We start from the raw sequence: 25184 nt of genomic DNA on the forward strand, positions 1-25184 counted from the left end.
AAGTGTCTGTTAAAATATTTTGCATATTTTTGATATTTGGATTGTTTACTTTGGGTTATTTGATTTTTGGGTTTTTTGGGTTCATTGAATTGTGAGAGTATTGAAAATCAGTATACATTTGTGAGTTTATTTCTAAACTCTATTATGCTTTATTGATTTGTCTTTTCCCCCCCGCAACTTTACTGAGATACAATTCACATGTAACTAAGATGTACAGTGTGATGACTTGATAAGTTTATATGTTGCAAAATGTTTACCACAATGGATTTAGTTAAAGTATTCTTCATTTCACATAATTACCTTTTGTTGTTACGGCAAGAGCATTTAAGATTTCTTTCCTAGCAATTTTAAGTTACACAATACAGTATTGTTAACTATATTCACCACACTACATAAGTCTCCTGTATGTCCATCTTTTGTCAACATCACATTTTACAGACTGCTGTAGCTTTATGATGTCTTAATATAAGATAGTGAACGTTCACTAACTTTAGTGGTCTTTTTTTTTCAGATTTTTCTCAGCTGTCTAGGTCTTTTGTATTTCCATATAAATTTTAAATGAGCTAGTCAATTTCTACAAAAAGTCTACTGGAATTTTGAGTCTAAAGATTAATTTGAGAAGAATCAGCATCTTAAAGATATTGAGTCTTCTGATTCATGAACACAGCATATCTTTCCATTTTTTTGTATTTTCTTGCATAGGGGTCTTGAACATCTTTTGTCAAATTTATAAGCAGTTCATATTTTTTGATACTATTGTAAGTGGTATGTTTTGTAAATTTCAAATTCCACATGGTGATTGGTAGGATACAGAAATAGTATTGGCTTTTGTATATCAATTTTGTTAAATTCACTTTTAGATCTGATGGGTTTTTGGTAGAATCTCCCCTCCCATTCATGTTCTATTACGGGAATAATTTTTCTGTAGCTTGTACTATAAATACATAATGCATTGCTGTTATTTTTGCTTTCACATGTTATCTTTTAAAATAGCTTAAGAAATAGAATGAGTTCTATTTTACCTTTGTTTACTGGTGCTCTTAATTTCTTTGTATAAATCCATGTTTCTGTTTGATATTATCTTCCCTCTGCTGAATAACTTTTAACCTCTGTTTTTTTATTATTACCTCATAAAAAATACTTGAAAACTTTGACTTAAAACAATAGCTTCTTACTCTCTTTCATGACTCTCTGTGTTGACTGAGCTCAGGTGGCCTTTTTCTAAGTTCAGTAATGTGGTTGCAGTCAGGTAGCATCTAGGATTGGAGTCTATTTAAAGTCTTGACTTGATGGCCAAATGGCTTACTTAAATGGCTGGCAGTTGATGCTGACTGTTGGCTTAGGATTTAGCTGCTTCAGTGGAATGGAAGGAACACCTAACACCTACAAATGATCTTTCCAAGTGGCCTGCGCTTTTAACAGCTTCATGTCTGGATTCCATGACTAATGTTCTAAAAGATAAAAGGTGGAAGCTGTGAGATTTTTAAGGCCTGGAAATCAGTTAAGTGTCATGTCTGCCATATTAGATCAGTCTGAGCAGTCACAGAACTTGCTCAGATTCAAGGGGAGGAGATAAAGAGTTTACCTGTTGATGGGGGAGGAATGTCAAGATTTAGTAGCCATCTTTTTATTTAAGAGTAATTTGAGGGGTGCCTGGGTGGCTCAGTTGGTTAAGCATCTGACTATTGATTTCAGCTCAGATTGTGATTTCAGTATCCTGAGATATAGGCCCCTGTTGGACTCTGCGCTCAGCAGAGTTGGCTTGAGATTCTTTCCCTCTCTCTCCCTCTTCCTCTGCTCTCCTCAACCACTGCTCATGCTCTCTCTCTTTTTAAAATAAATAAATAAAATCTTTTTAAAAATCTGAAAATAACCCCAATAATTTGAATTTTCCTCTGTATTACCATTTCCTGGCCTTTGCCCATTCCTTATTACAGGCTTCCCCCCCACCCCCATTGTTTTATAGGAGCTCTGGTATACTACATAAATGAACTGTCAGTGAGTTAGTTTTTTTCCTGTTTAACTTTTATTCTAGGAGTGCAGTTTGATATGCATTTACCTCTTCTCATTCTCCTTTGTTATCTCAGTGGTGTACATTTGTTTAAGATGAGTTAGAGGAGCTAGAAACATTTTTGCTCTAAATATGAAAAAAGCTAAACAGAATATTGGGTAATGTACCATAAATGGCAAAGAGCCTTGACTTGAAAAAAATAAAAAAGACCTGGTATTTATTTTGCTTTACTCAAGCCTATTCAGTTTTCCATTTCCTAAACTAGTCATATTACCCTATGCTTCCCAACAGAAAGCTGTTCTTTTCTTCCATAAACATTCATTTTTCACTAGTCAAGCCAGTCTAACTACCACTTATCCTCCAAGCATCATGTAAAGCCCTTCCTGATATTTTTAAAATAGATTTTACTGAGAAAGAGGCAGTGAAAGAGGGAACACAAGCAAGGGGAGTGGGAGAGGGAGAAACAGGCTTCCTCCTGAATAGGGAGCCCTACTCAATGCAGGGCTCAGATCTTAGGACCCTGAGATCCTGACCCAAGCCGAAGGCAGATGCTTAACGACTGAGCCACCCAGGTGCCCCGTTCCTGACATTTTAAAGCCAAGTTTGATATTCCTACTCATTCCTTCCATCACACACTCTGCATATTTTTATTATAGAGTTCTCAAGTTTTATTATGTAAGATTATAAAATTTGTAAGATTATGATTTTATTGTAAGATTATATTGAAAAATATTATAAAATTTTAGTAGATGTACTCTCTTACATGCTATGAAAGATTTGAAATAATCAGTATTTTGAGTTGCTAATATATGCAGAAATGACATACAATTTTTTCCAGATTTCTTGAGGTGTTCAATTTTTTGACAAAAATTGAATATATTTAGGTTATACAACATGATTTTTTGTAAAGGTATACAACCTGATGATTTAATGCATGTATACATTTTGATGTGATTATAGCAATCAAGTTAACACATTCATCACCTCACATAGTTACCGAGTTTGTATGTGTATATAATGGGGAACACTTAAGATCTACTCTAGTAGCAAATTTCAGGTATGTAATATAATATTAATTATAACCACTGTGCTGTATATTAGGTCTCTAGAACTTATCTTGTAATAGAAAATTTGTATTCTTTGACCAGCATTCCCCATTCCCCCTATCCTTAGCATCTGGCAAGCACCATTTTGTTTTCTAATTTTATGAGTTTGACTTTTTACCATTTCACTTCTAGGTGAGATCACACAGCATTTGTCGTTGTGTCTGGCTTATTTCACTTAATATAATATCTTCTGAGTTGTAACATATAGCAGAATTTTCTTCTTATTTTATGGTTGAGTAATAATATTATATTTATATATTTTTCATCCATCTGTCAATCTAATGTATCTACCACATTTCCTTATCCATTCATCAGTTGATATGTATATAGGTTATGCCCTTATTTTGGCTATTATGAATAATGCTTCAGTTGATGAATGGGAATGCACCATCTTCAAGATTGTGCTTTTGTTTCCTCTGGATATATACCGAGAAGTGGGATTGCTGGATCCTTCAGTAGTTCTATTTTTAATTTTTTGAGGAACTTCCATACTGTTTTCTAAAATGGCTCAACCAGTTTACATTCCCAGCAACGTTGTACAAGAATTCCTTTTTCCCCCCATTCTTGCCAATACTTCTCTCTTTTTGATAACAGCCTTCCTAGCAGATTGAAGTGGTATCTCATTATAGTTTTGATTTGCATTACCTTGATGATTTACAAATGTCAAGCATCTTTTCATGTACCTCTTGGCCATTTGTATCTTTTCTTTGGAAAAATGTTTATTCAGGTCCTCTGCCCATTTTTAAATCAGATTATTATTATTATTTTGCTTTTGTGTTATATGAGATCTTTATATATTTTGGTTATTCACCTCCTTTTTTTTTTAAGATTTTTATTTATTTACTTATTTGACAGAGAGAGAGAGCACAAGTAGACAGAGAGGCAGGCAGAGAGAGAGAGAGAGGGAAGCAGGCTCGCCACCGAGCAGAGAGCCGGATGTGGGACTCGATCCCAGGACCCTGAGATCATGACCTGAGCCGAAAGCAGTGGCTTAACCCACTGAGCCACCCAGGCACCCGGATATTCACCTCTTATTAGAAATATGGTTGACAAATATTTTCTCCTGTTGCCATTTCATTTGGTTGGTTGCTGCTTTTGCTGTACAGAAACTTTTTAGTTTGATGTAGTCCAGTTTACGTATTTTTGCTTTTGTTGCTTATGCTTTTGATGTCATATCCAAAAAATAATTGCCGAGACCAGTATCAAGGAGCTTTTTCCATGTTTTCTTCTGTGGTTTTTATGGTCTTGTATTTGGTTTCGATCCATTTTCAGTTTATTTTTGTGTGTAGTATAAGATAAGGATACAATTCCTTTTGCACGTGGATATCCACTTTTCTCAACACTAATTTTTTTTTTAAATTTTATTTACTTATTTGAGAGAGAGAGTGTAAGCGAGAGAGCACAAGCAGGTGGAGCAGCAGAGGGAGAGGGAGAAGCAGACTCCTCACTGAGGAGTCTGATGTGGGGCTTGATCCCAGGACCCCAGGATTATGACCTGAACTGAAGGCAGCTGCTTAACAGACTGCACCACCCAGATGCCACTCAACACTATTTTTTGAAGAGACTATCCTTTCTCCTTTGTGTATTCTTTGTTCCCTTGTCAAAGATTAGTTGAGTATATGTGTGGGTTTATTTCTGGGTTGTCTGTTTTATTCCACAGATTTGTGTGTCTTTTTTTTTTTTAAAGCTTTTATTTTGGGGGTGCCTGGGTGGCTCAGTGGGTTAAAGCCTCTGCCTTTGGCTGAGGTTGTGTTCCCAGGATCCTGGGATCGAGCCCCACATCGGGCTCTCTGCTCTGCTCGGTGGGGAGCCTGCTTCCTCCCCTCTCTGGCTGTCAAGTCTCTGCCTACTTGTGATCTCTGTCTGTCAAATAAATAAATAAAACCTTTTTAAAAAAAAAAGCTCTTATTTTTAAGTAATCTTTACACTGAACATGGGGCTCAAACTTACAACCCTGAGGTCAGGCCAGCTGTCCCATTATGTGTCTTTTTATGACAGTATTACAGTGTTTTGATTATTATAGCTTTGTAACATAGTTTTAAATCAAGAAGTGCAGTGCCTCCAGCTTTGTTCTTACTCAAGATTACTTTGGCTACCCATGGTCTTTTGTTTTTCCATATGAATTTTAGGACTGCTTTACCTGTAAAAAAATGCTACTGGAATTTTGAAAGGGATTGCATTGAATCTATAGATCACTTTCGATAGTAAGGATATTTTAACAATATTCTTTCAATCTATGAACATAGGATATCTTTCCATTTATTTATGTCATCTATAATTTCTTTAGTGTCATAATTTTCCTTATACAAATATTTCACCACCTTGGTTAAATTTATCCCTAAGTGTTTTCTTCTTATATTTATTTATTTATTTATGAATATGTTTGTTTATTTTTAAAAATTTTTTTCTCTTAGATACAGATTACAATTTACTTTTGAATTTGATTTTAGGTCTTGCATTTTTGTGTTAGTGAAATGTGCCTCTGCTAAAATTTTCAAATTTAAAAAATTAATTTTTAAAAATGACCATATGGTAGTTCATGTTGTTTATTAAATCTAACAGGAAGAGAAACTTTGGAGAAAATCAAAGATTTTGGAGAAAATCTTTGACACTTTCATATTTTCCTACCTCTAATTAAAAATAAAGATTTTAAAATTTGATTTTTTTTCTGGTAACTTATTTTGATGACTCAGTATTGTAAAGTCATATTACTCTTCATTGTGTCATAGGGCTAGATAACTAATCTTCCTGACTTCTTGCAGAGTTACCTTGGTAGAATTTGCAGATATTTAAGGAATGGGCTACACTTGCTACTATGGTGATTGATAGAGGAGAGATGTTCATTTTTCAGGATAGATGTCTTCAGGGAAACCTACCTTAATGAATTACCATGGTTCAGAGTATGGCCTACTGTTTGCAAACTGATTTTTGTCAGTGTAAGAGAATTATCTTAAGGATAGATTGTATTGACTAAATTTGTGAAACATTTATAAAATCAGAAAAAAGATTATTTTATCATGAGAAATCTTACTGTCTTGTCCTGGATATTTTCTTATTGGTTCTACTAGTTTATCATATATGTTAGGGAGATTTATGAGAAGCTAAATTGTAATCAGGGTATTTCTTGGTAAGCATGGAATCAAAAGGGTTAGTTAAAAAATCAGGGAGAAAATTGTTAAAGATATATGTGAATATATTTTAAAAGATTTTTTTTTTGCTTATTTTTAATAAGCTTTTTTATAAGATTGCTTATCTTTCAGGCCAGAAATATGCTTTGACTAATACTTTAATTGTTAAGGAAAATAGTTTTGGAATGGGAAAAAAAAGTTATATAAAATTTTTAAGCCATAGTTAAGAAGTATATTTTCTTTTCTTTTAATAGTGTAAGACGAATGGAATGCAAGCCTTTTCACAAGGTCATAATGAACAACAGCAACATCAATCTCCAGTTAAAAAAGGTAAATTTTTACCATAATTCCTAAATTTCATAAGGAAATCTTAGCATTCCTGTTAATAGTTGCCTAGTTGCAAACCTTATGTACATAAGAAATTTTAATATAGTTTTTGGGTGGATTTCAGTCTATATTAGAAATGCTATATAGGTTTGACTGCTTTATGGGAGAAACTATAGTAACAAGTCTTAAACAAGACAGAAGCTTGTTTCTGTATTTTTATTTTCTATAATAGCTCATAATTGAGCTGGTGTATTCATTCTGCTCCGGTGAATTGTTATTGGACTCAATCTTATTGCTTTGCCGTCTTTAATGTGTGGCTCTCTCTCATTGCCCAAGATGAATGCCTTTCCTCCAGCCACCATATTCCCTGTCTAGCCATCAGGAAAGAGGTAAAAGGAAAGGTAGTTCTCCTTAAAAGTATGATTCATAAGCAGCATCTGTCACTTTCACTTAATATCTCATTGGCCAGAGCTTAGTCATGCTGTACAAAGCAGACTGAAAAATGTAATCTTTAGCTGTGTAGCCCACTAATTCTGCTACTGAAGCAAAAGGGAAGAACTGCTCTTGGGTATAACCAGTAGTCTCTTCGCATTGACTACTTTTTAATAAAATAAAAATTATTTATTTATTTAGTTTCCAATTTTTGGTCAGTCTATATAATTTAAAAGTTATGAAAATATTAGCTTTTTCTTCTTGTATTTAACCCATTTAAATGTTTCCAATTTTTTTTTTTTTATATATTGGCATTCTATTTTGCAAAATAAAAATTTAGGTCTTCTACATCAGTTCCCTCACTTCTTCACTCTTTCATCTTCCCTCCCTATCATTAGTTATTTCACAAGTTTCAGTTTTAACTGAATTATCACCCTTTGTATAAATACTGTTGCTTAGCCAAGAGGTGCATATCTATTTCATACAATCCATCATTTTTCTTGGAGCTAATGTTTGCATTGTTTTTCTTTGCAACCGCTATTAACTTTTCCCTTTAAATGCTCCAAGAACTCTGTGACACTTACTGTAGTATTTTTCTTATGCACAAATATATCAGTTGGTATTTCTTTCCCCTTAAGGATACTTCTTTCAGAATCCTCCATTATCCTGTTCAAGTATGGACAGTTTACTTTTCAGTACTATTGTCCTGGAATGTACTTTTACTCTTGGGATATCACATTGTGATTCTTTGGTTTCTTTCTTTTTTTAATTTTTATATATTTTTATTTTATTATTTTATTTTGTTTTGTTTTTATTTTTATTTTTTTTTATTTAAGAGAGAGAGCATGCGAGCTGGTGGAGGAGCAGAGGTGGAGGGAGAAAGAATCTCAACCAGACTCTGTGCTGAGTGTGGAGCCCCATGCGAGGCTCAATCTTAGGACCCTGAGATCATGACCTGAGTTGAAATCAAGAGTTGGCTGCTTGGGGCACCTCGGTGGCTCAGTGGGTATAAGCCCCTGCCTTCGGTTCAGGTCATGATCCCAGGGTCCTGGGATTGAGCCCTACATTGGGCTCTCTGCTCAGCAGGGAGCCTCTTCCCTTCCTCTCTCTCTGCCTGCCTCTCTGCCTACTTTTGATCTCTGTCTGTCAGATAAATAAATAAAATCTTAAAAAAAAAAAAAAAAGAGTTGGCTGCTTACCAACTGAGCCACCCAGTCACCTCTTCTTTCTCCTTTTTAAATTGAACCATAAATCACCATATAAACCATTTTAAAATGTATAATTTGGTGGGCTTTTAGTACAAAGTTGTACAAACATCATGACTATCTAGTTCCAGAACATTTTTATAATCCCAGAAGGAACCTCATACCCTTTCAGTAGTCATTTTCCATTCTCCCCTTTGCCCAGTCACTGACAAACCCTAATCTGCTTTTGGTCTTAATGGATATACTTACTCTGGACATCTCTAATGGAGTTATATTATATGTGACCTTTTCTGTCTGGCTTCTTTCACTTACCATAAGATTTTCAAGGTTCATCCATGCATAGCATGTATCGATACTCCATTCCTTTTCGTGGCTAAATGATATTTTCTTGTATTGATATGTCACATTTTGTTTAACTTTCAGTTGATGGATATTTGGGTTGTAAACTTTTAGTTATTATGAATAATGTTGCTTTGAAAACTTGTGGACAGGTGTTTGTTTGAACACCTGTTTTCACTTTTCTTGGATATATACCTAGGAGTGGACTTGCCAAGTCATGTGGTAATTCTGTGTTTAATTTTTTGAGGAACTGCCAAACTGGTTTCCACAGTGGCTATACCATTTTACCTTCCCTGTAGCAATTTGTGAGAGTTCCATTTTCTTGATGTCTTTGTTAGGATCTTTAAAATTTTCTTTATATTTTTTAATTTTTAAAAAAGATTTTATTTGAGACAGGGAGCAAGCAAGCGAGAGAGAGTGCGAGCGCGTGCGCAAGAGCATGATAATGAGATCAGGAGCATGGGGAGGGCTGGCAGGTGAAAGAGAGGCAGACTCCCTGTGAAGCAGGGAGTCCCATGTGGGGCTCCATTCCAACTCCCTGGGATCATGACCTGAGCTGAAGGCAGACACTTAACTGAGTCACCCAGGTACCCTTAGGATCTTTTTTCACTCTGGTCATTTCAGTGGGTGTGAGTGGTGTCTTATTGTGATTTTGATTTTATTGCTCTAATGACTAATCATTTTGAGAGTCTTTTCATGTGCTTATTAGCCATTTGCATTTTTTTCTTTGGAAAAAAGTCTATCCAAGTCCCTGATCATATTTTAATTGGGTTATTTTCTTTTTGTGATTGAGTTATGAGTTTTGGATACTAGACTTTCATCTGTTTTCTCTCTGCCAATTCCCTCCCCCTGCCCGCATGCTCACTTCCTTTCTTCCCCTCCATACACACACACACACACACACACACACATGTGTAGGTGTATATAAGGTATTTGAGAGAGAGAGATATATATATCTCAAATACAAATATATATATATATATATATATATATATATATATAAGACCTTTATCAGATGTATGATACTAGGCTTTTATCAGATATATACTTATCAGATATATTGTTTACACATATTTTGTCTTACACTAGAGTTTTCACTTTTGATAGTTTACTTATCTGTACAAATTAAAAAATTCGATAAAGTCTAGTTTCTTTTTTCTTTTGTTGCTCATGGTTTTGATGTCATGTCTAAGAAATCATTGCCAAATGTCAAGTCATGGAGATTTATGCCTATGAGTTTTATAGTTTTAGCTCTTATATTTAGGTCTTTTTTTTTTTTCTATTTTAAAGTAGTTTTTGTATATGGTGTTAAGTATAAGCCCAAATTCTTTTTTTTTTTTTTTTTATTTTGCCTTGGATATCCAGTTGTCTCATCACCATTTGTTAGACTGTTTTTTCCTCCATTGGATGATCTAGGCAACTTTGTTGAAAATCATTTGAGCATAGGAGTATGTGTTTATTCCTCGACTTTCAATTTTGTTTCCTTGATCTATTTGTGCTATAAATAGTACCACATTGTTTTGATTACTATAGCTTTATACAGTAAGTTTTGAAATTGGGAAGTATGAGCCTTCAACTTTGTTCTTTTTCAAGGTTGTTTTGGTTATTTGGGGTTTCTTGTAATTCCATGTGATTTTTAGAATCAGCTTTTCCATTTCTGCAGAAAAGACTCCTTTTCTTTCAAAAGGAATTTTGATAGGGATGATAGTGAACTTGTAGATCACTTTGGGGGATTATAACAGTATTAAAATTTTCAATCCATGAACATGGAGTATATTTACATTTACTTCAATCTCTGTTTTATCAGTGTCTTGGTTTTCAGTGTAAAAGTCTTGTACCTCTTCAGTTAAATTTACTCCTAATTATTCTTTGTCATACTAATGGAACTGATTTCTTTTTTTCTTTTTTTTTTTGGAACTATTTTTTTAATTTCCTTTTTTTGACTGTTATTCATTGATAATGTAGAAAATACAACTGATTTTGTATGGGGACATTACTCTGAGCTTAGAGAAATAAAAAGGATTATAAGAAAATACTACGAACAGTTAAGGGTATACCAGCAAATTAGATGACCTAAGTGCAATAGAAAAATTACTAAAACTTCCTTAAGATGAAATAGAATATCTAAATAAACACATAGACAGGATGGGGATAGGAGATAAAAAAAATCTCCTAACAAAGAGAAATCCAGGATTTGATGGCTTCACTGGTGAATTCTACCAAACATATAACAAAGAATTAACACTACTTTCTCAAACTCTTTAAAAAAATTGAAGAGGAACACTTCTCAGCTATCATTTTAGGCCAGTATTATTCTGATACCAAAACCAGACAAAGACATCCTGTGAAAAGAAAACTGTAATCCTTAGAATACAGGTGCAAAAATATCAGCAAACCAAACCTAGCAGCATAGTAAAAAGATGACATATCATGGCCATGTGGGATTAATCCCAAGAATGAAAGGATGGTTCAACATGTGAAAATCAATTTGTATAATACACCACATTAACAGAATGCAGGGACAAAAAAAATACATCTCCATCTCTATTGTTGCAGAAAAACCATTTTACAAAATCTGATACTGTCTTAATAAACACTCTCAGCAAGCAAGAAATAAAAGGGAATTTCCTCAACATAATAAAGGGTATATATGTAAAGCCCATAGCTAACATCATAGTGGTAAAAGAAAGCAAGTTTCCCCCTACTAAGATCAAGAGCAAGTCAAGGATCGCCACTTTCACCATTTTCATTTAACATTATACTGGAAGTGCTAGCCAGAGCAATTAGACAAGAAAAAGAAAAGACATTCAAATTGGAAAGCACAAAGTAAAGTTATTTTTATTCACAGATGACACAGTCTTATACATAGAAAATCCTCAAGTGTAGTACATGTGAAAAATTAGTAGAGCTAATAAATTAATTCATTAAAACTGTAGGATACAAAATCTTTGTTACTCATTATTTTAGTAATTTGAGCCTTTTTCAAGTTGATTTTTGTCAATTTTGATCCTTTTAAATAATCAACTTTTGTTTGTTGATTTATTGTTTTTCTGTCTATCTTTACTCTATTATTTCATTTGTTCTGCTAATTTTCAATTTAGTCTGCTCTTCTTTTTCTAGTTTTTTAATGTTTGATGTTAGGTATTGATTTGAGCTATTCTTTTTAAATATAGGCATTTGTAGTTAGAAATTTTGCTCTGAGCACTGCTTTTTCTGTATCCCTTAAATTTTGGTATGTTGTGTCTTTGTTTTCTTTTGTCTAAAAGTATTTCTCAGTCCTCTGTTACTTATTGTTTGATCCATTGGTTTAAGCATATGTTTTTAAATTCCACATATTTGTGAATTTTCCAGTTTTACTTCTGTTATTGATTTCTACTCTCATTTCTTTATAGTCAGAATGTTTTGTATGATACCATTGTTTTTTAAATTTATTAAGACTTATTCTGTAGCCTAACGTGGTGCATCATGGAGAGAGTTTCATGTGTACTTCAGAAGAATGTACATTCTGGTATTTTTGAGTGAAGTGTTCTGTATTTGTTTGTTAGGTTTAGTTGGTTTATAATGTTGTTCATGCTCTGTTTACTTCCTTGTTGATCTGTCTAGTTTTTCTGTTCATTATTGAAAGTGGGGTCCTTGGAATCTCCACCTGTTATTAAATTCTGTGTGTGCCTCCAATTCTGTCATTTTCCCTTCTGTTGTTAGGTAATATATGTTCCTAATTGTTATCATTTTAATGAATTGATATTTTTATCATTGTATAATATTCTCCTTTATCTCTTGTAACAATTTTTGCCTTAAAGTCTGTTTTTGTCTGTTGTTATAGCATACTCACTCCAGCTCTCTTTTAGTTATTGTCTGCATCAAACATCTTTTTATTCATTCATTTTTAACTTACTTTTGTGATTGGACTTGGAGTATCTTCAGACAGCATATAATTGGATCATATTTTTAATACATTCTACCAATCCCTGCCTTTTAATTGGAGTGTTTATGACTGACATTTAATTGTAATTACTAATAAAGAAGGACTAACTCCACCCACCTTGCTATTTGTCTTCTATAAGTCTTGTATCTTTTTTGTTTTTCATTTCCTCCATTAATACCTTCTTTTGTGTTTAATAAATTCTCATATTTTTATTTCCTTTTCACATCCCTTATTATATATTTTGAAGTTATTTTCCTAGAGTTGCACTGAGGAATTATTTAGTTTATAACAATCTAGTGTGAATTAATATCAATTTAGTTTCAACATTATACAAAATTTTCCCCATGTAGTTTCATCCCACCTTATAATGCCATTGTCACAAATTCCATCTTCAAATGTTATGTAATCTATTAATATAGATTTATAATTCTGTAATTTTATGTATTTGTCTTTCAAGTCATATAGAAATAAAGAGGAGTTACATCCAAAAATTCATTGATACTAGTTTTTAACTTGCCAGTGTAGTTAGGTTTACTGGTGTTTACTTCTCAATGCGGATTCCAGTTACTTTGTACTTTTTTATTTCAGATTTAAGGATTCTCGTTAGCACTTTTTCTAAGGCAAGGATTGTCTTATAACAGTTTGCTTATAATGCTTATCAGTGTGAACCTCTTTGAGTGTATTCAGTTTGTAGTTCATTGAGCTTCTTGGTTGTGTCAGTGTATGTATTTCATCAAATTTAGGGAGTTTTCTGACATTATTTCTTAAAATATTTTTTGTCCTTTCTCAACCTCTCCTCCTGTGACTCCCATTATGCATTTGTTGGTATTTTTGCTGTGCTCCCACAAATATCGTAGGTTCCATTTATTCTTCTTCATTTTTCTTTCTTTCTACTCCTCAGACTGGGTAATGTCAGTTGACTTTATATTTGCTCTCTTTCTTCTGCCTGCTCATATCTGCTATTGAACCATTCTAGTGGTTTTCACTTTAAGGGTTATTGTACTTTCTTCCCCAGAATTTGTTTGGTTCTTTTTTATAATTTTTGTTTCTTTATTGATAATTTCTGTTTGGCAAGACACTTTCTTATGGGGTTTCCTTTAGTTCTTTGAGCATACTTAAAATAGTTTAAAGTTTTTCTCTAGTAAATCCAATATCTCTGTATCCTCAGAGAAAGTTTCTATTAATTTCTTTTTTTCCTATGTATGGACCATACATTCTTCATTCATTGCATGCATTGTATTTTGTTGTTTTTGGAAATTGAGTATTTTGAGTATAATGTATTAACTCTGGAATCAGACTTTCTCCCTTTTTAAGGGTTTGTTGTTGCACCTTGTTGTAATTTTTGTTGTATATCTAGTGACTTTTGTGAGCTAATGTAAAGTCTGTGTTTGTTATATGTGGCCACTCAAATCTCCATTGTGATTTCTGCATGGTCACCTGGTGATTTGGCAGAGAATTCCTTCAATACCTAGAACCAAAAAACATAAAAGGAAAAAGAACCCCCCCTCATCTTTGCATATGGCTTTCATATGCGTGTTGGGCTGTGCCTTTAGTAAATACTTGATCAGGCAGTTTACAGCTATTTTTTGACTTCTTGCTCCTGAGAAACCGGAAGGTCAGCTAGAGGTGACAGCTTAGGACCTTCTCAAGTCTCTCTATGAGCATGCGCCTAGCCTTTATGTTGCATGTAGCCTTCTAGATTTCTAGGAACATCTGAGTCTTTCTGTGCCCTTATTCCCCAAAGCATGTTTTACCCTAATCTTTATTCTTAAACTTTTTGGGTTTTCCTGTTGTTTGCTTTGTTATCCCTTCTCCCAGATGGAATTGGCTAATACATTTCCCTCTAAGTGTTTCAACAAGTGGATTCAGATAGCAGCCTCAGGCCCTGGAGAGTTCTTAGGTGAGTTAAAGGCAAATCCTTTGAGATGGTTCTTTAGGGAGCCACCAGATAGGTCAAAATGAACAACCGCAGTTTTCTCAGAATATGATTTGCACTACTCACTGTTCTCTCCAGTACTGGGAACCTGTACCAGGAATGAGAGCAGCTGTTTTCAAAGCCATTGCCAAGCTGGATTGGGGAGATGTTTTCAGGCAAGTTAAAATGCCACAAAATTGTGTAGCAAATTTAGCTGTTCTGTTTTTTACTAAGCATTCTTCTGGTTTTGTAAGCTTTTGATTCCAGAATTCAGAAGAAGTTGGTTCTGGAGGTTTTTCACAGTTTGTTGCTCTGGTGGAGAGAGAAACTTTCAGGGTTTCTTTCTTGGTTGCTTTGCTGACTTAGTCTCTTGTTTCAGTCTTGACTCCTGTTTTCTTTTTTGATTTACCTCCTCATTTTGCTCAGTACATTTTCCAGGGGCTTCAAAAAAAGGGTATTGGTTTGTGAATTCTTTGAATTTGTGTATTTGAAAATGTACTAATAACATACTTGATTGATATTTTGGTTAGATAGAAAATTCTAGGTAGAATGAACTTCTAAAACCAGACACCAAAGGTTGGATATTGTTTGATTCCATTTACATAAAATATCTAGAAAAGGCAAATCCATAGAAAGAAAGTAATGATTGCTTAGATAGGATTAGGAGTGAAGAGTGATTGCAAACGGGAATGAGGTATCAGATGGTAGTTGATACAAATACTCTAAAAATAGACTGTGGCAGCAGTGATTTCCCAGCTCTGTAAATATACTAAAAATCATTTAGTTGCACACTCAAAAGGAATGAATTTTACAATATGTGAATTATACTTCAATAAAGCTATGGAGGAGGAGGAAAAGGAGAATTGCAGAATTCTGCTTGGTAGTATTATCAAAACTTGCTGAGTGAAAACTTCCTAAGGCAGGGAGTGAGTCTTCATCCTCAGGAGACTTTACTTTGGGAGCGCACATTCATACAGAACTAGCTGAGTTTTCATTGTATGGATTAAATATAAATATAAATATTTGATTAACAAAATTCCAGGTTGAAATTATTTTCATTCTAAAGTTTTAAGGCATTTTGCTTCATTTTCCAGCAGGCTATATTAATTGGCTTTTAATTCTACAAAGTTCAGTGCCATTCAGGTTTCTAGTACTTATAAATGGCCTTGTTTTGGTTTGCTTTTTGTTTTTGCTTTACTGGCTTTGGAAGTATTTTGATTTTGTGTTTATCTTTGCTTTTTAAAAATTTCCTAATGTATCTTTATGTAGGTTTTTTTTTTCAACTTCATTTTTCACCCCCTGGGCAGTTGGTGCACTTCAGTTCTTTTGATGTGGAATTTTGTGGATATTTCTTTGATAATTTTCTCATCTCCATCTTCTCTATTTTCTTCCTGAAATGCCTGTTATATAGTCAGATACTAGTGATATTAGTCTACTTGATTCTGTAATTTTCTTATATTTTCTTTTTTATTTTCCATCTTCTCATTGTTTTGGTTTTGCTTCCTAATAGCTTTCTCCAATTTCTTTATCTGGCAGCACAGTCCAGAGAACAACCTGGAATTGAGTGTTAGCCACTAGTTCTTTTAAAGGTTACAAGTAATTTCCATCACTGGAAAATTCTTATTCAGCTTTTATATGTGGCACTACAGCAGCAAGAGCTGCCTAGTCTGTCCTTCTCTTCTTCATTCTCTAAGTTCAGAATCCTTAGCCTGCAGTGCCTATTCCTTTTTAAAAGATCTTTATTGGGGCACCTGGGTGGCACCTTTGGTTAGGCATCTCACTCTTGATTTCAAGGTCATGATCTTAGGGTCCTGAGATTGAGCCCTATGTTGGGCTCCCTGCTCAGTGTGGAATCTGCTTAATATTCTTAATATTCTTAATTCTTAATATTCTCTCCCTTCTCTCTGTGTTCCTCCTGCTGCTAAAATAAATCTAAAACAAAACAAAAACAAACAAAAGATCTTTATTGAGGAATAATTTACATACTGTAAAATACACCATTTTAACTATAGTATATACTTTATTGTCTTCTTAAGTAAATTTGCAGAGTTGTGTGACCATTTGAACAGTATGGTTTTAGAACATCCTTATCACCACAAAAAGCATCCTGTCCACATTTACAGTCAGCACCCATTCCCAGGCAACTAATATTAATCATTTCTTTCTCTATTGATTTGCCTTTTCTGGACATTTCATATAAATGTAATCATACAATAAATCTTTTACATATGGCTTCTTTCACTTAACATAATGTTTTTCAGGCTCATCTATGTTGTAGGACTTATCAGTAGTTCCTTTGTTTTTATTGTTGAGTAAGTATGTTCATTGTATGGATATACCACATTTTGTTGATTTTTTTTCCTGTTGATGGACATTTTTGTTGTTTTCAGTTTTGGAAAGCATGAATAATGTTCCTATGAACATTCCTGTAAAAGTTTCTGTATGGACATACATTTTCATTCTCTCGGGTGGGATTCCTAGGTAACATGGTAAATATATATGCCTAATTTCATGACACATTTTTTCCAAGTGACTATCACCAGAAATATCTGGAAATTCTAGATGCTTTTAGTCCTTGCTAACACTTGGTATTGACAGTTCATATGATTTTTTAGTTATACCAATTCTAAGAGATACTGATTTCCAAAGTACTATAAACCCAGCAGTTTCACTACCAGTTTTCTACCAAAGAGAAATGAAAAAAAAGATGTGTCCACACCAAAACTTAGAGTATATCCTTTTTATCCAAGGTGTCAAATGAGTTGGATTGAATAATATCTCCTATTTTCTATTTAATATCTGTACAATCTGAGATCAATCTCTTTTTTAAAAAAAATGTATTTTAGAGAGGGAGAAGGGGGTGGTGGGGAGAGAGGGAGAGGGCAGAGAGAATCTTAAGCAGAGCTGGACATGAGGCTTGATCCCATGTCCTTGAGATTGACTTGAGCTGAAACCAAGAGCAGGACACTTAACTGTGCCACCAAGGTGCCCCTGGACAATCCATTTTTGATCCTCAGCATTTGTTTTTTTGTGTTCTTTTCTGCATCAATGAATCTAGTCTCAGATTTGTCAAATTCATTTCTCTTTTTCAAAGAGCCAGCTTTTTTGGCATTTTAATTTTACATATTTTCTATTTTGGTGATACCTACTTACAAACTTCTTTCTATTCCTATGGCTTTATTCTTCTTTTTCTGGCATTTTAAAATGGATTTTTAGGTCATTTGTTGTAGCTATTTTCTTATAAGAATTTATACATTTCTATTGGAGCACTGCTTTAGATATAATCCACAAATTTTGATGTTACAGTGTCATTCACTTTAAAATATTTTTAATTTCATTATTTTACCTTTGACTTGTGAATTATTTTAAAGCATGCTATTTACTTTCTAAGATATTTGAAGTTTTTCTGGATTTATTATAGTTTTCATAATTTTCTTGTCAGAGAATATAGTCTGTATGATTTCAAGTCTCTTAAATTTATTTCTTTAGTATTGTTTTATTGAAATATAATTGACATACACATTATGTTAGTTTGAGGTGTACAACATAAAGATCCAACAATTTGTATATTTTGGGAAATGACCATCTCAATAAGTCTACTTAACATCTGTCACCATACATAGTTCCAAATTTTTTTTCTCATGTTGTACTCTCTTGGCAACTTTCATATGTATGGTACAATATTATTAACTATAGTCACCATCATGCATATTATCCCCATGACTTATTTATTTTATAACTGGAAATTTATACCATTTGACCTCCTTCCCCACTTTGCATATGTTCCACCCCTGACTCTGGCAACCTCCAATCCCTTCAGTGACCTGTAACACTTTTTTTTTTTTTTTTTAAGATTCCATGTAAGTGAGGTTGTGCCATATTTGTCTTTCTCCATTTGACATATTTGACTCCACTTAATACTAAGTTCATCCATATTGTCACAAATGGCAAGATTTCATTCTTTTTTATGGTTGAATAATATTTTATTGTGTTTATATATACACACCACACTTTCTTTACCCATTCCCATATCAGTAAACAGGTTGCTTCCATATCTTGGCTATTGTAAATAATAAATATTTATTTATTATATAAGTAAATAATGCTGCAGTGAGTGTGAGGTACATATATATTTTTGAAATACTGTTTTTGTTTTTTTTGGGTAAACACCCAGAAGTGGAATTGCTGGATTTTTTATTTCTATTTTTAATTTTCTGAAGAATCTTCAATACTATGTTTCATAGTGGCTGTACTTATATTCTCACAAATTGCATGAATTTCCTTTTCTCCATATGCTTGTCAATGTTCGTTATTTTTTGTCTTTTTGATATACCAGCTATTCACACTGGTGTGAAGTGAAATGATAGCTCATTGTGGTTGTGATTTATATTTCTCTGATGCTTAAATGTTGAGCATAATTTCATGTGTCTTTTTGCATCTGTAAGTCTTTGGGAAAATGTCCATTCAGGTTCTCTTCCCATTTTTAATTGGATTTATTTCGGTGTTGAGTTGTAGAGTTCTTTATATATTTTAGATATTCACCTCTTATTAGTTATATCATTTGCAAATATCTTCTCCTATTCAATAAGTCATGTTTTAATTTTGTTGGTTTCTTTTTGCCTTGTAAAAGCTTTTTAATTTGATGTAGTCCCAATTCTTTATTTTTGCTTTTGTTTCCCTTGCCTAATGAGACAGATCTAAAAAAATATTGCTGAGACTGAGGTCCAAGAGATTATTACCTTTTATTTTATTTTAGGAGATTTGTGGTTTTAAGTCTTACTTTTAGCTCTTTCATCCATTTTGAGTTTATTTTTGTGTATGGGGTAAGAAAGCAGTCACGTTTCATTCTTTTGTATATTGCTATGCAGTTTTCCCAACACCATATTGAAGATAACATGGTTTGGTTTTTTTTTAAAAGATTTTATTTATTTGAGAGAGAATGCACCAGAGCACACATGTGGGGTGCGGGGTGCCGCAGAGGGAGAAGGAAGGGCAGGAGGAGACTCCCTACTGATCGGGGAGCCTGCCAGTGCTCAATGTTAAGGCAGAGGCTTAACCAACTGAACCACCCAGGCCCCCCTTGAAGAGACTGTCTTTTCCCCATTGTGTATTCTTAACTCTTTATCATAAATTAATTGACCATGTAAGTTTGGGTTTGTTTCTGAGTTCCCTATTCTGTTCCATTTGATCTGTAGGTCTTTTTTTTGGAGCAGATACCATAATAGTTTCATAGCTTTGTGTAGTATAGTTTGAAATTGGAGTGTGATACTTTTAGTTTTTGTTCTGTCTCAAGATAGATTTAGCTGCTCATGGTCTTTTTTGGTTCCACACGTTTTAGGATTTTTTGGTTCTAGCTCTGTGAAAATGCAATTAGTATTTTAGTAGGAATTGCATTAAATCTGTAAATTGCTTTAGATAATATGAACATTTTAACAATATCAGTTCTTCCAGTGCGTGAGCATGGAATATCTTTCTGTCTATTTGTGTCATCTTCAGTTTCTCTCCTCAGTGTGCTATAGTTTTTTAGAGTATAGGTTTTTGTTTTTTTTTAACCTCCGTGGCTACATTTATTCCTATTTTTTCCTATTTTTCTAATGCAATTGTAAATGGGATTGTTTTCCTAATTTCTCTTTGTGATAATTTGTAATTAGTGTATGGAAACATAATAGATTTCTGTATTTTAATTGTACTCTGCATCTTATTGAATTCACTTTTTCTAATAGATTTTTTTAGGGAGTCTTTAGGGTTTTCCATATAAAGTATCATGTAATCTGCAAACAGTGACAGTTTTACATCTTTCTTACCAATTTGGATGCCTTGTATTTCTTATCTGATCATTGTGGCTATGACTTCCAGTACAATGCTGAATAAAAGTGAGAAGAGTGGACATCCTTATCTTGTTCCTGATCTTAGAGAAAAAGATTTCAACTTTCACCATTGGGTATACTTTTAACTGTGGGTTTATCCTCCTTGGGTTTTATTACGTTGAGGGATGTTTTTCTGTATGTTTCCACTATGATCTTTTAAATGTATGGTTAAATTTTTTTTGCTGATATTTTGTTGAGGATTTTTGCATCCATGTTCATCAAGGCCTGAATTTTTTTGTGGGATCCTTTGAGAAAAGCATGTATCAGGGTAATGCTGGTCTCATGAGTTTATAAGAGTTTGGAAGAGTTTCAGAAGGATTGGTATTAATTCTTCTTTGAATGCTTGATAGAATTCAGTTCATCTGGTCCTGGATTTTTGTTTGTTGGGAGGTTTTTTTTTTTGTTGTTTTTTTTTTAAACGATTTTATTTATTTATTTGACAGAGATATAAGTAGGCAGAGAGGCAGGCAGAGAGAGTGAGAGGGAAGCAGGCTCCCTGCCGAGCAGAGAGCCCGATGCGGGACTCGATCTCAGGCCCCTGAGATCATGACCTGAGCCGAAGGCAGCGGCTTAAACCACTGAGCCACCCAGGCGCCCTGTTGGGAGGTTTTTTGATTACTGATACAATCTCCTTACTAATAATTTGTTCACATTTTCTCTTTTTTGTGATTCCGTTTTGATAGCTTCTATATTTCAAGGAATTTGTCCATTTCTTACTGGCTGTCAAACTTGTTTGATGGATAATTGCTCATAGAATTCTCTTATGTATGATTTTTTGTATGGTATTATTTGTAATGCCTTCTTGTTTGATTTTGAGTTTTTTTTAAGCCCCTTAAATTTATTGAGACTTATTTTATAGCCCAGCACCTGGTTTGTCTTGGTGACTCTTATCATGTCTGCTTGAAAATAATCTGTACTTTGCAGTTGTTGATATAGTTTCTATAACTGTTAGTTAAATCAAGGTGGTTGATATTGTGCAGATCTAAGTATTTTCTGATTTTTTTTTGGTCTAGTTCTATAAAGCGCTGAGGAGATAATTTGTATTACTTGATATTTTTGTGGGATTGTCTATTTCTTTTGTCATTTTTTCCTTTATGTATTTTGAAACTTTGTCATTTGGCACGGCACATCAATAATTCTCTTTAGCTGATATTAAGATAGCCATTTCTGTCTTCTTATTCCTACTTTTTGCATGGTATATATTTTTATATCCATTAACTTTCAACCATATATGTCTTATAGGCAGCATATAATAGTAAGGTTTTCTTTTTTTAATCCATTGTGTTAGTTTATGGCCTTTAATCACGGTGTTTAACCTAAGAGCAAACCATGTTCCTTAGTTCAAATCCCTGTTTTGGAAATTAAATTTTATTGGAACACAGCCACATGCTTTTCTGTAGCTGCTTTTGCACTATTATACTGAGCAGTTGTGACAGAGACTTTATGTCCCAAAACTCTCAAATATTTACTGTTAGGCCTTTTACAGAAAAAAGTTTGTTGACACCTTGTTTAGACCATTAATATTTAAGGTGATATGGTGGGATTAAGGCCTTTCATTATTTTCTGTTTGTCCTGTTTTTCCCTTTTTTCTGCTTTCTTTTGGATATTTTTGAATTTTTCTTGGTATTTGATTATATCAGATTTTTAGCTATATTTTCTTGTATTTTTAAGTTGTTTGTCTAGGGATTAGTTACTTGTACTTGTTAATATTATACTACTTCATGCAGAATGATGATGGTAAAACCTTGCAACCATGTGTAGGTTTCTTCCCTCCTCTCCATTGCCCTCACCTTTTTGCTGTTATTGTATCATATCTCCACTAGACAGTGTCATAAGTTTTGCTTTCAATATCCACACACATAAAATTTAGAGGGGAGAAAAGACCATTATATTTATTCAGCTATTTACTCTTCTTTTATTCTTCATTTCTGAGTATTAAGGTTTCTGTGTAGTATCGCTGCCTTTCAACCTGAGAAACTTCCTTGAGCATTTCTTGCAGATTAACTCTACTAGTTACACATTTTTAGTTTTCTTTGTTTTCTGAAATGTCTTTTAATCTCACGTTTCAGTCTCACACAACTACCCTCCACTTCAGATGACAGTTGTAAGTAGTAGGTCCCCAGATTACTCAAAACTTCTAAATTAGAGGTTAAGTCTCCCTTCTTGGATTTGATCATTTGCTAGAACAGCTCACAGATCTTAGGGAAAACACTTAACCAGTTTATTATATAATAAAAGATATGATAAAGGATACAAATGAAGGAAGAGATATGTAGGCGTGAAGTCTAGAAGGGTCCCACGTGCTGGAGCTTCTATCCCCGTGGAATTGGAGTGTGCCACCCTCTGGGTACATGGATGTGTTCCTCAACCCAGAAGTTCTCCATACCCCGTATTTCGGGGATTTTTATGGAGGCATCATCATGTGGCATGATTAATCATTAACTCGGTCTCCAACCCTTCGCCTTCTAGGAAGAGTTGGAGGTGGGACTGAAAGTCTCAAGCTTCTAATCATGGCTTGATCTTTTTGTTGACCAGCCTCTGTCCAGAAGGCCACCAGAAGTCACTTCATTAGAACGAAGGGCATTTCTTTCACTCGGGAAAATCCAAGGGATTTAAGAGCTATATGTCAGGAAGTAGGGTAAAAAACCAAATACTGGAACAAAAGATGCTCCAAGTATTCTTATCATTTAACAAAATTACAAGGGTTTTAGGAGCTTTGTGCAAGGAACCAGGGATGGAAACCGGTAGATTTTTTTGTTGCTGTTTCACAGTATGGAATTCTAGCTTGTCCTTCTTTTCTATTAGCACTTTAAAGATACTGCTCTGCTGTTTCTGGCTCAGCAAGTGATCTTTTATGGTGATAGTTTCTGATAAGAAATATGCAGGTATTTGAAGCATTGTTTTTATTCTCCTTTAAAGATAGGGACCCTGTCTTGGATCTTTTTCACCATTACCTAGCACAACTCTGATGTATAGATGTACAATAAATTTTTCTTGAATTTATTTTGATTGTATTACATTTTAAGTAAATTAATATGAAGACTAGACAGGCTTATTGGGGTTCTATTTTGACAGGATCAGAATTGCCCAACACATATTACTGCCATTAAACTTTTTAAGATCCCTTCACTAGATATGAATAACCAGATGAAAGAAACCATCCAATACTGATTTTCTGAAATGTTTCTCTTTCTCCCATTTTTCCTTGATTACTTGGCTTACTTTCCATGTAAAAGGAAAAAAGGAAGCAGTAGCGACTTGTCAAAATTTTTTGCTTCTCTTTTGCATAGAAACTACTCATCATTTTATAAAATAATGGATTATTAAGGGACAGTCAGAAAACAATGAGCCAAAAAGTGTTCTGGGAGAGTTATTTAATAACATTACATCTGATGTTTAATATCTATAGAGAGAATTAAATACAGCAGAGATTTCCTGTTGAAGCTCTCAAGTGTTTCCATCTGCAGAAAAAAACCAGACTTTCTGCCTGATCATCCCATTGTACTTCAAAAACCAGTAAGTAGTTTCCTAATTTTATATTAATTCTAAAATATTTGTCTTTAGTATTTTCACTGGATTCTTTCCCTAGATTTTTAATTTTATTGTGGAATATAATTCAGAAAAGTACATAAATCTAAATGTATAATATAACCCCAGCTTTTTTTTTTTTCTTTTTCAACATTTCCCTAGCAGTTCAGTGTCTTTTCTGGTTCCATACAAATTTTAGGATTGTTCATTCCAGGACTTTGAAAAATGCCGGTAAAATTTTGATCGGGATGGCATTGAAAGTATAGATTGCGCTGGGCAGTATAGACATTTTAACAATGTTTAGTCTTCTGATCCATGAGCATGGAATGCTTTTACATCTTTTGGTGTCTTCTTTAATTTCTTTCATGAGTGTTCTGTAGTTCCTTGAGTCCAGGTCCTTTACCTCTTGGTTATGTTTATTCCAAGGTGTCTTATGGTTCTTGGTGCTATAGTAAATGGAATCGATTCTCTAATTTCCCATCCTAAATTTTCATTACATGTATAATATAACTAATTACTATAAGTAATTACCACTCTGGCCAAGAAATAGAATGGAATTATATTTTAAGAAATATTTTTTTGCATTGAAAGATAAGGAGCCTAAAAATTCTATTGTTTTTAAGTTCTATAATCCATCTGCAGTTGATTTACTTTATGATGTAAAGTAGGGGTCAAGTTTTATTTTTTTCTACTGGATATCCAGTCATCCTAGCATTATTTACTGAAAGAATAGTCCTCTGCCACCCTTGTGGCAATATATGTGTGGTGTGTTTCTAGGCTATTACTCTTCTCAATTGGTCTTTTTACATAGTAAAACAAGTCACCCCACTTATTCTTCAGTGTGTTTTTGCTGTTCTTAGTGTCTCATATTTGTGTCATTGCATCAGATTTCATCAAAATAAATACAATAAATATACCTATCTTTCAGCACATTGATTGGAAACAACAGGAGTATTGATATCAGACTTGGCTTCAAAATGTAGCTTCACCTTTTGCATTAGTACACTGTTCAAACTTAAGTCATTTAACCTTGAAACCTTAGTTTTGTGATTGCAGATGAGGTTGATAATGTATAGCAGGACTTGAATAGTACTTAGTGCTTAATATGCACTTAGTAAATTGCCTTTACTTCCATTTTGACTAGAATTTGACTTTAAAGTTTTCACAATCTTTGTTATGTGGGTAAAAGTATTCTATTGAGATGAACTCAAAATATAAGTATGTTGAGAATGGCTCATATGGGAGACGTAACCTCTCCTGTGCTTTCCAACCATTTGGAATACAAAACCTCTTTTTAAAATTCCAAACTTGTAGAACTGTAGTCAGTTCAGTCAGAAATTTTTTTTTTTTCATAATACCTTGCACACAGGAATATTTTATTATGAGAATTTTTTTTAATTT

At 33.7% G+C, this 25184-nt stretch overlaps 1 protein-coding gene across 1 annotated transcript in view; it reads left to right on the forward strand.

Annotated features, from left to right (window-relative positions):
- C1H8orf88 (chromosome 1 C8orf88 homolog) overlaps nt 1-25184 on the forward strand; it is a 38709-nt gene that overhangs the window by 12603 nt on the left and 922 nt on the right. The window contains exons 4-5 of the mRNA XM_045981687.1: nt 6500-6575; nt 23665-23771. Coding sequence (XP_045837643.1) covers nt 6500-6575; nt 23665-23771 — 183 coding nt within the window. The remainder of the gene's footprint in view (nt 1-6499; nt 6576-23664; nt 23772-25184) is intronic.

Source organism: Meles meles, chromosome 1 (genome assembly GCF_922984935.1).
Source record: "Meles meles chromosome 1, mMelMel3.1 paternal haplotype, whole genome shotgun sequence".
NCBI classification, from domain to species: domain Eukaryota; kingdom Metazoa; phylum Chordata; class Mammalia; order Carnivora; family Mustelidae; genus Meles; species Meles meles.